This window comes from Orycteropus afer, unplaced genomic scaffold, assembly GCF_000298275.1.
Source record: "Orycteropus afer afer isolate SDZICR_OR568_19922 unplaced genomic scaffold, OryAfe1.0 scaffold00014, whole genome shotgun sequence".
NCBI lineage: Eukaryota > Metazoa > Chordata > Mammalia > Tubulidentata > Orycteropodidae > Orycteropus > Orycteropus afer.
Genome location: NW_006921601.1, coordinates 15652940 through 15668568, shown reverse-complemented (window position 1 = coordinate 15668568; position 15629 = coordinate 15652940). Strand labels below are relative to the sequence as shown.

General features: G+C 45.9%; 1 protein-coding gene across 1 annotated transcript in view; it reads left to right on the top strand.

Moving 5' to 3' along the window:
* The window catches only part of PLEKHA7 (pleckstrin homology domain containing A7), a 323263-nt gene that overhangs the window by 261695 nt on the left and 45939 nt on the right, over positions 1-15629 (top strand). The window contains exons 11-13 of the mRNA XM_007956820.2: positions 1750-2272; positions 2803-2889; positions 5633-5686. Coding sequence (XP_007955011.2) covers positions 1750-2272; positions 2803-2889; positions 5633-5686 — 664 coding nt within the window. The remainder of the gene's footprint in view (positions 1-1749; positions 2273-2802; positions 2890-5632; positions 5687-15629) is intronic.

Here is a 15629-nt window from a genome sequence, read left to right as displayed (position 1 = left end):
TTGGGTAATCTACTTCCATAGTGATACTGCCTTGGAAACCCAAGGAGGGGTTGCTATGAGTCGGGTCTGACTTGATGACACATAACAACAACAACAATTTAATATGGAAAGGAAAGAGACCTTGGATAAGCAAAGCATTATTGAAGAAGAAGAACAAAGTAGGAGGTCTCACACTCCCAGATCTTAAAACCTGCTATACAGCCACAGTAGTCAAAACAGCCTGCTATTGGTACGTATAGACACATAGACCAGTAGAACAGAATTGAGAACCCAGAAATAGATCCATCGACCTATGGTCAACTGATTTTTGACAAAGGGCTGAAATCCATTACATGGGAAGAAATGGTCTCTTTAACAAACTGTGCTTCCAAAATTGGATATTTATTTGCAGAAAAATGAAACCAGATCCATACCTCACACCATACACAAAAACTTAACTCCAGATGGATCAAAGACTTAAATGTAAAATTAAATCTATAAAGCTCCTTAAGGAAAAACTAGGGAAAATTTTAGGGGCTCTAATTTATGGCATAAATAGACAAGTCAAGCATAACCCAAAATACACAAACAGCAGAAGATAAATTAGATGAATGGGACCTTCTAAAAATTAAATTCTTATGTGCTTCAAAAGACTTCTCCAAAAGAGTAAAAAGAGAATCTACAGATCGGGAAAAAATATTCAGCAATGATATATCTGACAAGGGACATATCTCTAAAACTTATAGAAAACTCTAATACCTCAACAACAAAAAGACAACCAAACCAATTAAAAAATGGACAGAAGACATGAATAGACACTTCACCAGAGTGGATATTCAGGAGGCCAACAAACACATGAAGAAATATCCATGACGATTAGCCATTAGAGAGCTACAAATCAAAACAACAGTGAGACACCATCTCATCCCAGCACTAATAGCAAAGTTCAATAAGGCAGAAAATAACAAATGCTGATGAGGATGTGGAGAGATTGGGACTCACACACTGCTGGTGGGGCTGTAAAATGATACAACCACTGTGGAAAGCAGTGTGGCAGTTCCTTAAAAAGTTGGAATTGGAAATACTATTTGATCCAGCAATCCCATTACTAGGTATATATCCTAAAGAAGTGAGAGCCAGGAGAAGAAGAGATATGCACACCCATGTTCATCACAGCACTGTTTACAATAGCCAAAAGATGGAAACAACCTAAGTACCCATGAAGAGAAGAATGGATAACCCAACTATGGTACATACACATGATGGAATACTATGCAGCACTCAAGAATAATGTAGAATAGGCAAAACACCGGATAATGTGGATGAACTTGGAGGACATCATGCTGAGTGAAATAAGTCAATCACAGAAGGACAAATATAGTATTAGTTCATTATTGTAAAAAGTCAAGGAAAGGTTTATATGTGGAAGGAAACTTTGTTGGTTACCAGGAGTGGGAGGGGTGGGGAGGAAACACTGCAAAAATAAAAATAAAAGAAAAAGAAAACCAAAGAGAGGAGGTGACTGGAGTTCGGTAGGTCTGCTTTGATAGTTCCTTTGGGGTTCTTAAGGACTCCTTCACATGCTGGCATAGACTGTCAAGCATAACCCAAAATGCACAAACAACAGAAGATAAACTAGATAAATGGGACCTTCTAAAAATTAAATTTTTATGTGCTTCCAAAGACTTCTCCAAAAGAGTCAAAAGAGAACCTACAGATTGAGAGAGCACTTGCTTAGTTGTCTTACCTTTCTTTCTCCTTTCTCTTCAGCCTTCCCTCGGACCAGACACTTCCTCGCCAGGGCCCTAGCCAACCGCTGTCCTTCCCAGAAAACTACCAGACTCTTCCCAAAAGCACCCGACACCCCTCGGGGAGCTCCTCCCCACCACCCCGCAACCTGCCGAGTGACTACAAGTACGCGCAGGACCGAGCCAGCCATCTGAAGATGTCCAGTGAGGAGCGCCGTGCACACCGGGATGGCACTGTGTGGCAGCTGTATGAGTGGCAGCAGCGTCAGCAGTTCCGGCACGGAAGCCCCACGGCGCCCATCTGTGCAGGCTCCCCGGAGTTTACTGACCAGGGCCGGAGCAGAAGCATGCTAGAGGTGCCCCGCTCCATCTCTGTGCCTCCGTCTCCCTCTGACATCCCTCCCCCTGGGCCCCCGAGAGCCTTTCCACCCCGGCGGCCACACACGCCAGCTGAGAGGGTTACTGTGAAGCCAGCTGACCAGAGGAGGAGCATGGACATCTCATTGGGGGGTTCTCCCAGGAAGACGCGGGACCACGCCATCAAGGTGAGGCTTGGGATCAAGAGGCTGCTGGGGCCCAGCATTAGGGTGCTGGAGTTCCAAGTGGTTTGAGCAATGGTAGCTAACACTCATGCATTACTTTTTTGGTACCAGTCATTGCTCTTTCAAAGAAAATAAAGTTCACATTGTTTGGCTTAATTCTAATTAACTCTTATAACAATCCTATGAGGTAGATGCTATTATGCCCATTTTACAGATGAGAGTTGTAAGGCATTGAGAGGTAAAGTAACCTACATAGGGCCACACTACTGGAACTCTGCTTCCTTGCAGCTTGGAAGACACGAAAAGATATCTGTGTTAGCTCGGCTCAATTATTTATAATAACCTCAACTTAAATTTTAACTCTGCAAAGTGCTTTCACAGTTTATCATTGTTATCACCCAGTGAGGTTAGTACACCCCTATTTTACAGATGAGGAGCCTGGAGCTCAGGGGTGAAGTGCCATGTGATAGACTGCATTGATAGTGAGTGGCAGAGGCCTCGACTCAATGTGACTTCTTGCTCCCCACCTGCAGAACTCCTCTCACGTGGACCGGCGCTCCATGCCCTCCATGGGTTACATGACCCACACAGTCAGCGCTCCCAGCTTACATGGAAAATCGGTAAGCAACTCCTCATCTCTCCGAGTGAGTGATATGATACAGCCTACAAAGCACTCTCTCAGCAGGTTTTTCTCCCCTGGGCCAGCCAAATGCAGTCTGTAGGGCAGCTATTCACCCCATTTTAGAGATGAGGAAAGTGAGGCTCAGAGGACAGTGACTTGATCAAGGTCATCAGGTAGCAGTGGGTTCTCTCTAGAGGAGGCAAAGAACTTAGGAGGATGTGGAGGGGAATACTGGGCTTGTCTTCACTTTGGGGTAGATTTTTGCCTGAAGCATTTTTCAGCCACCTGTTTTTCTCCTTTCTCTCCTGGTCCTGACTTTGACTAGTTAACTCTGTCTTCAAAACTCAAGTCTGGGTGAGGTTGCATTGTTGGTTGCTACACTCCTGAAAAAACTAGCCCCTTATCTGCCAGCACCTTTATTTGTCCTAATGACAAAATTAATGCAATATTTGCTTAATGGTGTCACACCAGTGCTGTCCCGGCCCACGGTGAAGAGTGTAATTATAGCGTTGTGCTCCTGCAGTGCCTCATTTCCTCGTATTGTGTCTACACACCTGCAGCTGGAGGAGCTCTCACTGCTTCTTACCCGGTTACGGCGGCACCAGGCCAAGCTGGCCAGTGTGCGTGATTTCGCCATCGGCCAGTTACTGCAGCACCAGCTGACCTTTCCCACCTCCCAGGTCAGCAGTGGTGGGCTCTCTCTGCACCAGGCCACTCAGAGGCAGGAGTGACATGCTGGTCTATGTTCCCGTGTACCCGCGCTGTAGTCTGTATTTGCTGTCTGGCTCTCTCCCTCATTTCCTGCCTGTTTGCTTTTGGGTGCAACTGCCAGACAGTCTAGTGGTGGTGGAGCCCATGCCTCTGTGCTGGGGAGGGTGGCTGCATGTGGTGTGAGGGACCTGAACTGTGGCTTCTCTGGCTGTAAGTAGTGACTGCCAGGCTGGTGTGTGGTCATGTCCAAAGGGCTATGCTGGCTGTTGTCCTTGTTGCCACCTTGGGCACTCCTGGGGCTGCTAAAGGGTGTGGGTCAGATGGGAGGGAGAATGCATAGTGCCCTCTCCTGTGTGGACAGTGCCCTGTATTTTCAATCTCTTCTCCTGCTGAACCTCACAATAAACTGGGAGAGGATGCACAGGACAGGGCTTATTGCCACGTGTGAGGTAACAGATCCAGAAGGAGAAATGACTGGCCCAGGGTCCCTCAGCTAGTATCATGAAGAATGGAACCAAAGTCCAAGTAATGTCTGGCATAGTGTACTAAACTGTTTCCAGGCCACTGGGACTCTACAGGCAATGTCCTTGAGAAATAGCCTGGGAATCACTTTCCCAGGCTTCTCAAGCAGCTTAAAGAAGGTGACTCTTCCCTAGGGTTGTCCTCAGACAGGAATGGGTTTAGCCACATGACGCTGGTCCTCCAGGCTATACAGAGATAGGCAGGGGACAGCTGAGGAAGGAAGGGGACCATGACCTTGCCCATTTTGTTTTAGTGAGACCTGAGGGACTCAAGAAATGCATTTAAAAAAATGAAATAAAAAAAACTAAATAGAAGGGAACATATGCAAAAACCATAAGTTGTGAATTTGAGTGACTTTTGATAACATATCTCTGCTCTGTTCTTTTGATTTCTTTGGAAAGTGAGTAGGAACCAAGCTAAAGGGGAAGGTAGGAATGGGTAAGGGGACAGTTAGGAAGACAAGATTTTGCAAGCCACTAATGCAAGCCACTTGCAAGCCCTGACAGTGGTCCTTCAGGCCCTCCCATGCTTAAAAGAGCTTCCTGAGCTTCTCACATCATTTTTTTGCATAATTGTTTCACCTCAGAGCAGTAAACAAGGACCATTTTGCCCAGCCCTCTTAGTCTGTCAAGAAAGTGGTACCTGGACTGTTTCTCTTAAGTTTCCACAGCCCCTCTGCTTCACAGTTAGCATCTGTGATGTGCTACACAGGACAGCACGAATTCTAGGAAATCAAAGTCTTGTTCTCACTGTTCCAGTAATTATTCTGAAGAACTTGACAGACTGTCAGAGATGCCACAAACAGATAGGTCTGACTGGAACTCTCTCGATTAGCTCCTGGCACAGTCTCATTGGCTCCATGCTGAGTAAAAAGAGCCAAGACTTACGGGAAATTTCTAGCGACTGCTGGTACTTATTGTTCTAGAATCCAGTTTATAGTGGGACTTCCTTAGGTCACCCAGGTCATCACCTTGCCTCTTCTAGGCACCCATCCACATCAGTCAGGGGGTCATCTTGCTTCATGCATTGCGAATGACCCATTTCAAAGGTTTGATGAAAGAACTGGAACATTGGTGATTGATGGACCCTAACTCAGATGTAAACATGTCCCATTCCAGGTAGACCTCTCTAGTTCTGTCTCAGGAGCTCACCACCCACCTCAGTTGCACTGCTGTTCTAGCCTTGTGTGTGTTTGTATGGGGGGGGTGCTGTCACCTTCCTCCCCGTCAAATTCATCTCCAAGCTGATAGGGTGGGGAGGGGGACAAGCTGGCCATGCCCACACTGACCTGCAAGATCCACCATGCTGAAAGGAGTCTCTGAGTTGCAGCAAGACATTTGTGCTTCCTTTGTGGCCCTGGGTGTGCTGCTCTGCTGGGGTACCTTGTCCTTCAGGCTGCACAATGTGAATAAGTCACACATGAAGCCCTGAGTTATGGAAACCCTTGGTGTTCATAACTGTAACTGTCTTTTTATTTATTTATTTTATCCTCTGTGCTTCATTTGAAGGCTGATGATACCTACCTCCAGCTGAAGAAAGACCTGGAGTACCTGGACCTAAAGGTGAGTGACATAAAGGGTCTTGCCTTCCTTGGACACTCACTTTTCTGAGTGTTAGCCTCCTTGGAGCCAAGCCCAAAGTCACAGGCCAAATGAAGATGTCCCTGTCTGAATCCAAAGAGTTTCATTGCTTACATCCTTAGACACTGGAGACTCCTCACTTTTCTTATGAATTCTGCTGATTGGTCTTTAGCTCAAGAATAAACCAAAGCTCAAGAATGAGGGCATGAAATCTTGATCTCTTTCTCTCTTTGATCAGAAACAAAAGTGCCTCCCAGTAGTAATCAGTGACATCTTCAGAACCTCCAGTGGGAGCAGAGGTATGTGTGTGTGGTTCATAAAGTGCCACTGATGTATGTTTTCAGCCACAAGTAGTCTGGTGGATTGTTTGGTTTTGTTGGTGGTGGAGCAAGCTCCATGTGGGATTATATGGCTTTGTGGCTCAGCTGTAGTCTCCTGTCTCCATTTAGGAGAGGAACATTGTGGCCCTGAAGGTAATAAAGCTCCAGGCTCAAAATCAGGCTTCCCAGCAGAGAGAGTCCCAGGAAGCTCCCGTGGAAGTGAGAGGCATTCTGCTTGAAAGAGAGCTGCTATTGTTCTGTTCCCACAGCTCTCTGAAACTTCCCACTGTGAAAAGCACTTCTTATGCCTGAGCCATGCAATAGACTCAAGGAATGTGACCTCTAATAACCATGGATGTGAGAACGTGGGAGAGGGGCCTGTGGAACACCCAGGTGACTACCATGGGGGTGCACCTCCCATTCCCAGAGTGTACCTGGCTTGAGATGAGGATACCTTTATTCAGCCTTGTACAAGTGTTGTCCTAAGGCAGCAGAGGGAGCCCTCCTCGTACTGAGGCAATTATCAGGGCCTTTAACTAGAAATCAGCCAGTTAACTTACGCGTCTGCTGAGCATTTGCTGTGCACTCAGCTCAGCAGAAGCTTATGGGAGATAAAAGAAAAATTGAGACTCTCTGGCCTTGAGAATCTTCCACATCTGGGATGGGGAAAGAAAGTTCCCAAAATAACACAGATTTATAATACAACAAATGTACAAAGAACTGTTAAGCCCAGTGCATAGAGCCAAAAAGAGGAGGGTCACTTTGGGATAGAATACTGGGAAGGCTTCTTGGAGGAGGTGGTATGTGTGTGGGGCTTCAAAGGGTCAGAGGACTCGGGGGATGGTAGAGAGGAGAGGGCAGGATGCTGTGGGAGCTAAGGAGAGGCAGGGTGGGGGTGGCAAGGCTGGGCCAGAGGAGGGAAGGTGAGGGCAGCTAGTCTAGGTCCTGATTCTAGCCTAGGCCTGACTTTGAGACATGAGGAAAACAAGGAGCATTCTTTCAAAGGCAGGGCATTTTCTAGCTTACTTGGCAGTCAGATCTCACAGAGCTTAAGTGAGAATTTCAGTATGGTAGTTAATACCTAAGGATTCTAACTGCTTGGACAAACGTGGCTTTGTGAACTAAATGTTACAGCCCAGCGCATCCTCTACAGCTTGATGGGACAGGGCAGGGGGCCTTTCCACCACCTCCATGTGACATGGAGAGAGGTCTACCAGTTGTCAAGCCTCCACCTGCCCTGTACACATACCTGTCCTCGGCCTTCCTGGCAGTTAGTCACTCTGCTGCCTGCTCTGTTCTTCTCACTTTGTCCTGGGACTAATCACTTGGCCCAGAAATGTTTGTAGAGCATCCACATACCCCTAGGAACTGTGTGAAATGATCAGCTCACCAGCAGCACAAGTGCGCCACAAAAAGCTCCCAGAGGGCTTGGTGCAAAATGCAAGAGAACTTAATAAACGGAGTGAGAGTAGTAGGAAATATGTGTCGGCTGATTTCCTGTCTATGATAGCTGAAGCTTTAAATAGGTCTTGGAATCAAGATGGAACCTCAGGTTGGTTTTATTTCAAGATCATAGAATTTGAGCTAGAAGAGATTTAGAGAAGGAAACTGAGGCACAGGATAGCATAGCCTAGCCAGGATTCCTTTTGTTTACTAACTCCCAACAGAAGCTTAATAACAACAATAGAGGATTGCTCTGTTTTCCTTAAATTATTAGCAACCTCCCCATCCTAGTAACCATGTAAGAGTCAGTGTTAGCCTCTTCTTACTGGCTGAAGCTCAGACAGGTGAATCACTTTCCCAAGACCACACAAGTAGCTATTGGTGGGTGGGTACATAGTTGTACATCTGATTCTGAGGCCTGCGTTCTTAATTACCTTGCTGTGTGGCTACTGCTACATCTCTGCTTCTACTACTGTGTGCCCTAAGACATTAAGTGTTTTATGGAGCCTAGCTTGGGTCATTATGCCAGGAAATGTGTTTGATGTGATTGACAGAGGCAAGTTGCATCCCTGGGGTGTTTTACTAGCTAGGAGCTGTGTGTGATCAGAACATTGGGTATTGATTGGATTTCCTGGAAGCAGCCCCTGTATGTCATGGAAAACAGCTTTATTACACCTAAATTTCCTCAGTCTGGTAGTTGTTACACCAGTCGCTAAGCTCCCCTCGAGGAACCAGACCCTAAATGAACTGCACCAGCAGAGTAGATGAGGTTTGGCTTATCTGAGGCACACATGGAAAAGGATGCTGAGGTTTGCACAGTGCGTGAGTCATAGTGCTGGTGTGGCTGCCAGAAAGGCTGGCACCACCTCAGCCTCCCTTAGGAAGGAAGAATGCCCAGATCAGGGAGGCTATGGGCCTGCTCTGCCCTGCTCAGACCCAGTCAGGGTATAGGGTTCTGAGACTGGTGTCCCACTTTAGCAATCCAGATGAGGGGAGGGCTGGAATCAGAAGAGAGGTGCTGAGGGCCTGAAGACCCATGGCCAAGGAGCTTGTTGCATGTGAAGCTTTTATTTGCAAGTGACTGAAATCCAAATCAACCTAAGGCAAAAAGGGAATATCCTGGTTCATGTAGCCAGGAGGTTTCGGGGGGCTTAGGCCACATCATTACAGCTTTACTTCCCTTTGTGTGCCAGCCTCTGTTTTTCCTCCTGAATGAGAGCTGCCTCCACATGGTTAGGAAAGTGACCACCTACAAACCCAGGTTAACTTCTCTCAGGATGGAACCTGTGTGAAGTGAGAGAGGCGTTCCTTAAGGGGATGACAAGCTCAGTATAAAAAAGAAACACAACAGCAGCTCACGAAGCCACAGTGTAGAGTGGTTGAAGGAGTTAGGGCTCTTGAGTTTAAAGAAGAGATGATGCAGGAAAGACCCAGAGACACGAAGCTCTGAAGCGTTTTCTGTGGCCTTAAGGAGGAATTAAGAAACATGGATGGAAGCTACCAGCACACAGGCTTCAGTTTAATAAAAGAAAGATTTTTCTAAAAGGACTAGCTCACTGGAGGTACAACTGAGGATTAGGATAATCTTGAAGGCCTGCTGGTCCTTGAAATTCTATGATACGCCAGAAAAAATGAGCGGTTGCTGAGCCCGGGTGGGATCCCTGAGGTGAGAGCCTCTGTGAACACAATTGAATGGGCCCTGAAGATCACCTGTGGCCTGGGATAGAGACAAGTACAGGCCCCTCTGTGACCAGCTTCTTATGAGATCTACCACTAAGAAGTCCCTCCTGGGTCCTTGGGAGGAAAGGTGAGGAGGTAAGTCTCTCTGGAGAAGGAGACTCTCCCTGCCGGCATCTGATCAGTTGACATGCCCCCCTACTTCTGCCACGTTGACCTAGGGTCCTCCATGTTCCTGCCCCAAAGGCTTAAGTCCTCCCAGCCAGGATCCAGAGCCCATCTCTCTGCCCATTCCCCACCCCCCGGCTCCCACACACACCTGATAAGCTCATGCTCTCATGCTCAGCTTCCAGAATTACTTGGGTGGTGATTGCTTCCTCACACACTGTAGACCTTTTTCTTCCTGAAGTGAGCTTCCTGCTGTGGTGCCAAGTGCATGAAATAAGACACACTCCAGTTTTATAGAAGACACTCTGTATTAATACTCCTTTTGGAAATGCTCACTTCTCTGGCATTTTGTTTGGTTGTGACTAGATGAAAAAAAAATCTCCACATTGGTTAAATATTTGGGGCACTTTGTATTCATTCTCTCATTTAATCCTCTCAGCAATTTTGAGCAATAGGGATGATTATCCCCGTTTTACTGAGCAGAAACCCAGGTATCAGAGAAGTTAAGTAATTTCTGCAAAGTACACTGCTGGAGATCAAATCCAGCAACTGACTTCACACCTGCCTTTTTTCTTCCAAACCACGTACCTCGTCCACCCTAAAGATGTATTCACTGAATTGTATTTTTGTCATCGAAGTTCTGCTTTTCAGAGCTCTATACCTGGGCTGTAGCATGTGAGGATGCATGGTTTTTAACAGCTTGGATTGTTATTATGCAGCTGAGAAGTACAGCCTGGAAGGTGAGATGGAGAAGAGGGTATCTGCAGGCTGCTCAGGTGGTGCCTTTATAGGGAGAGGAGGTTGCAGTCAACCCCAAAGAGGCTTTTGTCCCTGGTGATAGGCACATGATCAGTGGTGTTACATGCCTGACTTCTGAACTCTTCCTGTTTGAACGTAGGATCAGTTCTTCTCTGTTTAGGTTCTGTTTCCAGAGTTTCTAGAGCAATTTCTTAAGTTGTGGTCTGGGAGGCCTCCCATTTCAGGATCACTAGGGAGCTTGGTGAAATGCAGATTTGGAGGGTTCTATTGAATTAGAGCCAAGGAGTGCTGGATAAGTGCTTGGCTGCTTAGCTGAAAGGTCATAGGTTCGAACCCACCAGCTGCTCCTTGGGAGAAAGACCTGCTCCAGTAAAGAGGCAGCCTACAAAACCCTATGGGGCAGTTCTAATCTGTTCTGTAGGATTATTATGAGTTGGAATCAACTCAACAGCAAGGAGTTTGATTTTATTGAATTAGAGGAATGCCTTATTGTCATAAACAGTTAATGCATTCAGGTGCTAACAGAAAGACTGACAGTTTCAACCTACCCAGAGACACCTTGGAAGGAAGACCTGGTGATCTTCTTCCAGGAAACCAGTCCTTGAAAACCCTGTGGGGCACAGTTCTACTCTGATACACAGGAGTTGCTGTAAGTAGAAACTGACTCAATGGTAACTTTTTTTTTAATTGAATTAGAACATCTGGAAGTAGTCCCCAGAATCCTGCATTGTTTTTATCAAGCTCTGGGGTGATTTATATGCACAGTAAAGTTTGAGGTGTGTTGTTCTAGAACAGAGCTGGTCAACCCTGGCTATGCACTAGAATTACCAGGTAAATTTTCAAGTGAATATCGATGCTTGAATCTTACCCCATAAACCAAAAAGACAAAACAAACTCACTGCCATCGAGTTGGATCTGACCTTGGGTTTCTGAGGCAGTATCACTATGGAAGTAGATTGCCCAATCTTCCTTCCGAGGAGTGGCTGGTGGGTTTGGGTTTGGACAGCCAGCCTTCTGGTTAACAGTCAAATAAATGCCTTAGGCACTATGCCACCACTGGCAATTTTCAGGTATTGCTCTCTTAAAAACTCCCCAGGTAGTCTTAATGTGTAGACAGGGTTGAGAAACATTCTTTCAAGGCAGTGGTTTTTAAAGTGTGGCCCCAGAGGCAACGTTGGCAATACCTGAGACTTGGTTAGAAATGCAAATCACAGGTCCCACCCTAGATTATCTCAGGGAGAACCTCTGTGGTAGGGCCCAGGGAATCTGTGTATCAACATGTCCTCCAGGAGCTCTGGTGGCATAGTGCGTAAGGCATTTGACTGCTAATGAGAAGTCCACTCTTCGGGAAGGAAGATTGGGTTATCTAGGTTATCTACTTCCGTAGAAATACCACCTCTGAAACCCAAAGAGGGGTCACTCTGAGTTGGGATCACTCAACCACAGTGAGTTTGGTTTAGTTTTTTTTTTTTCCCCAGGTGATTCTGATGCTTGCTAAGGTTTAAGAAGTGCTGTTTTAGAACCAAAAACTCACTGGTGGAGTCGATTCTGACTCACAGTGACCCTATAGGCCAGAGTTGAACTGCCCCATAGGGTTTCCAAGGCTATAAATCTTTACAGAAGCAAATTGCTATGCCACATCATTCTCCCGGAAAGTGCCTGGTGAATTTGAACCACCAACCTTTTGGTTAGCAGCCAAGCATTTTAACCACTGCTCCCCCAGGGCTTCTGTTTCAGAACTGTGGTCCTCAATCCTTGATGCATGTTAGAATAACCCAGGAGGACTTCTAGGAATCTTGACGCCCAGCCCCAGTCCAGACCAATTACATCAGAATCTCTTGAAGCTGCCTGGGTAAATCCAGCATTCAACCAGGGTTGAGATTCACTACCCTAGAGGGTGGGGTTATATTCCGTGAAAGGGACTGTAAGCATTTGGGGATAACTGGTATGACATAATTATTTAGATGTCAGGCAGGTGTGGAGGTGAGGGTCTTGGGGGGCTTAAGGCAGAGAATGTTGGGGGAGAGGTGAGATGAATGAATGCAATAAGATTCAATCTCTATAAAGGATGTGATGAGGAGAGGACAAAGGAGGATGCAAAGATGAAAGAGCTGTAGTGTTCCTTCTTGCCTTCTGCAGCAGAACCAGGAAAGAAGCAGCACGTTCACACAAACTAGCCTGCACCAGGGTCCCAAGCAAGGCAGAGTTGATTGGCCCCCTGATTATAGATGAGGACACTGATGCCTCACTCAGTGAGTGAGGTTGCTCAGCTGGGAAGTAGCACAACCAAAATTCGGACCAGGTTATTTAAATGCACAGCACACATCCTCCTTCAGGGCTCCCCTTTCCAGTTCCCCAAATTCTGGCTTCTTCAAGTGTCATTTGATGTCTCACCTGTTATGTTTTGTTGTATTTGCCTTTTTGTTTGGAACAGATAAAAAATAATGAACCTTTGATCAACGTGCTTTACAAAGTGCTGAAGAAGTCAGCACGGGGCTGTCGGCCCAGGAGAAGCGTAAGATGATCTGATCTGTGTCTCCAAGCGCCGCATTCCATTGCTTCTGGCTCAGTGCCGACTCCATCACTTGCTTAACCAGGGGTTCTCCTGGCCGCCCCCAGGCTTCCTGCAAGTCATTTTGGTTTATTTTCTTTGTATTGAAGCACTCTTCAGCATTTTGGCTGGTGCACCAGGCTGAGCCTCTCATCTGTGGTGTTCTGTGACTCCATCTTTTGTGCTGCCAAGGGGTTGGGGTGCTTGCCTGGCTTGCCACCAGCTTGTGTCATGTTTCCATCCTCGCCTGTCTGCCTCCACGGCAAGGGCCTACCTAGACAGAGACCAGCGTGGTCTATGGAGTGGAGCATGAATTTCTTGTGGGGAGGGGGGAGAACAGCAGTCGCCAGTCCCTATGGAGGAGCCAGGATATCCTCAGATTCCATTGTGGGCCTGGGATTTAGTGACTGTGCTTTGGGCAGGGCATGGATAGACTGGAGCTGGACTAGAAAAAAACTGTCCCCACCTCGCCCCTTTGACGCAGAAGTAGTGACTGAAACATGGCCAGCTCTCATAACATTCCAAGAGAGGCTGCAGGTTGGGAAGCCATTTGAGTCCCAAGAAGTCTTGGGATGTGGTGAAGGTGAGGTAAGATGGCCTTTGACTCCTTTCTGATGCAGAGACTCTTCCGAATGGACGAATGTCTCTTTGACCTTATTTTTTTTTTTCCTGTTTGCTCACAGAGATGCTGAGGAAACATGGTGGATATTTTAAATGCATTTTAACACTGCTATCACAAAACCCAATTTTCACAGGAAAATTAGATGTAATATACTACTTGTGGGTAAAATATTTCTTAGCAGCTTTGGCTTTATGGGACAGAGCTAAATTCAAAGCATCAAGGGCTTGTAAACTGTGTAAACAGTAATCATGAAACCCATACTCTAAAGCCCATGGTCTTTTCCTCCATAGAAAGAGGTCTCAGATCCTTGGTAGTGCCGACTCACCTTATTTCATACACTCACTGACTCACTGAACAAACGTTCCCAAATATCCTCGTCCTGCTGGGCCCGGGGCTGTGCTTTGGGGGTCTAGAAAAAATACATCACAGTCTCCACAGCCAGCCCTACTTAGGTGACTGTTGAGTGAGGAGAGACAAATGAGCAAGCAGAATATTCTACTCTGATGCATTAAGTACCACAGCAATGTTAGGCGCAAGGTATGGGAGGAACACCCTCAAAGGCTTCCAAACCCAGTTAGAGGAAGTGGGGAAAAGGAAAAGCTGCATGTCACCTCTGTTGAGTTTTGTGTTTCTAACAGCACTTAATTGTTTGAATTCCTAAGTCACAACAGCTTAGAAACGCACATGAGAAGAGGACAAGAGAAAGTACATAGAAAAGAGGTAGTGCTAACATCCCAAGAGAGAACAGAAACAGTCTATCTAAAACAAAAATGAAAGCACAGAAATGGAAGATTTAATAAAAGTTCAAATATCCCAAAGACTACTTTCTAAGAGATCCTATATTACTGATTTTTATAATGACTCTTGTTTATCAAAAAAAAAAAAAAAAAAGTTGAATTTTTATTCGTTATTTTATGAAGGCAGGGAAGGACATAATTTTAGAAAGCTTTCCATCAACAAGTTTCATTTAAAAGATTCAGCCTTCTCAAAATGCCCTTTCTTGTGTGCAGCATACCTCATTCCTTTCCTGATGGTGCTGGATGAATGAGGAATTGCTCAGTTAGGTTCTCTGTCTTGCTATTTAAGTGTCAAAGATAGACCATTTGTAAAAAAGCTTCAATGAAGTAAGGGGAAGGGTTTTTGCTAAGGGAAAGATCCCAAAAGCATATCTCAGTTTGAAAGTGATTTTTACCTGGGAAATGAGCCAAGGGTCAACCCATTTGGAAAATAGATTGTTGTGTCACAGTGAAGACATCACTGCCTTCACCTGCTTTTTCCCCAGGTTTTTTTGGGGTTAAAAGCCTAGGTCCTTCTTGGGAAGGCTCGGCTGTTTGTGATTCACTCAGAAGCCCTGGAGATCTGGTCCCATAAAGATTACAACTTAGGAAACTCTATGGGGGCCAGTTCTACTCTGTCACGAAGGGTCACTATGAGTCGGAATCAACTTGATGGCACTCAACAACAGCAGGATTAATTCCACCACCTCCTCTCCTCCCTTCCCCCATCTTGGCACAAGGCAGGCAGCACAGTCTATTTGTTTGTGGGTTGTTACAGTGGTCCATGTGTTCTGTGACGGTGTGTATATATGTATGTACATATAATCTGCCTGTTTGAAGAGCAGAATTTGGCTGGAGTTCTGCTTTTTCAGGAACTCTACAGCACTGACCTATATTTATTTCCCTGTGAAACATGTAGCAGTTCAATAAACATTTGCTGAGTGTCTTCCAATGTGCCAAGCCTTCTGCTGGGGATTGGCTTTACCAAGATAAATAAGGCAGTATCCCTGCCCACTCTGCTGAGGAACATGAGAATGAGTGGGGATGGGTCTGCAGCCTGAGTAAATCCTCAAACCTCAGGATACAGAGATCATCCTTCTTGACCTTTGGGTTTGCTGATGATGATTCTCAGGAAGAGGTTCATAGGACAGTTGGATATCTAAGTGGCTTGATGTCTGAAGAAAATGTTTACCAATCTGTTTCTCTTCCTGATTCACACTCACAAACTTACTGGACCTTTCAGATGGAGTGGGTTGAAAGTGAAGTCCATCTCTCCAGCAGCTGTCTGTCCATCTGCACTGGAACTGTCTGCATAGTACACACCCCCTATCTCTACTATGGTTAGCTCCACCTTCATTTCCTGGTCACATCAGATCTGCAAAATGAAATTTAATGAGGCGATCTGTCCTACATGGCACAAGTTAGACCTGACTGTCCCTGACCTGGTCATGGCTGTGGAAGTACATCTTAAAAAAAAAAAAAAAATGGTATCTCTCCCCAGTTTTTGATAAGAGGGAGATTTGGGGAAAATTAAAACATAGGATTAGAGTTAGATAGAATGTCTTAGGGGTCAGTGAAAAACAGGATGGGAAGTGTTGTGAAATTCAAG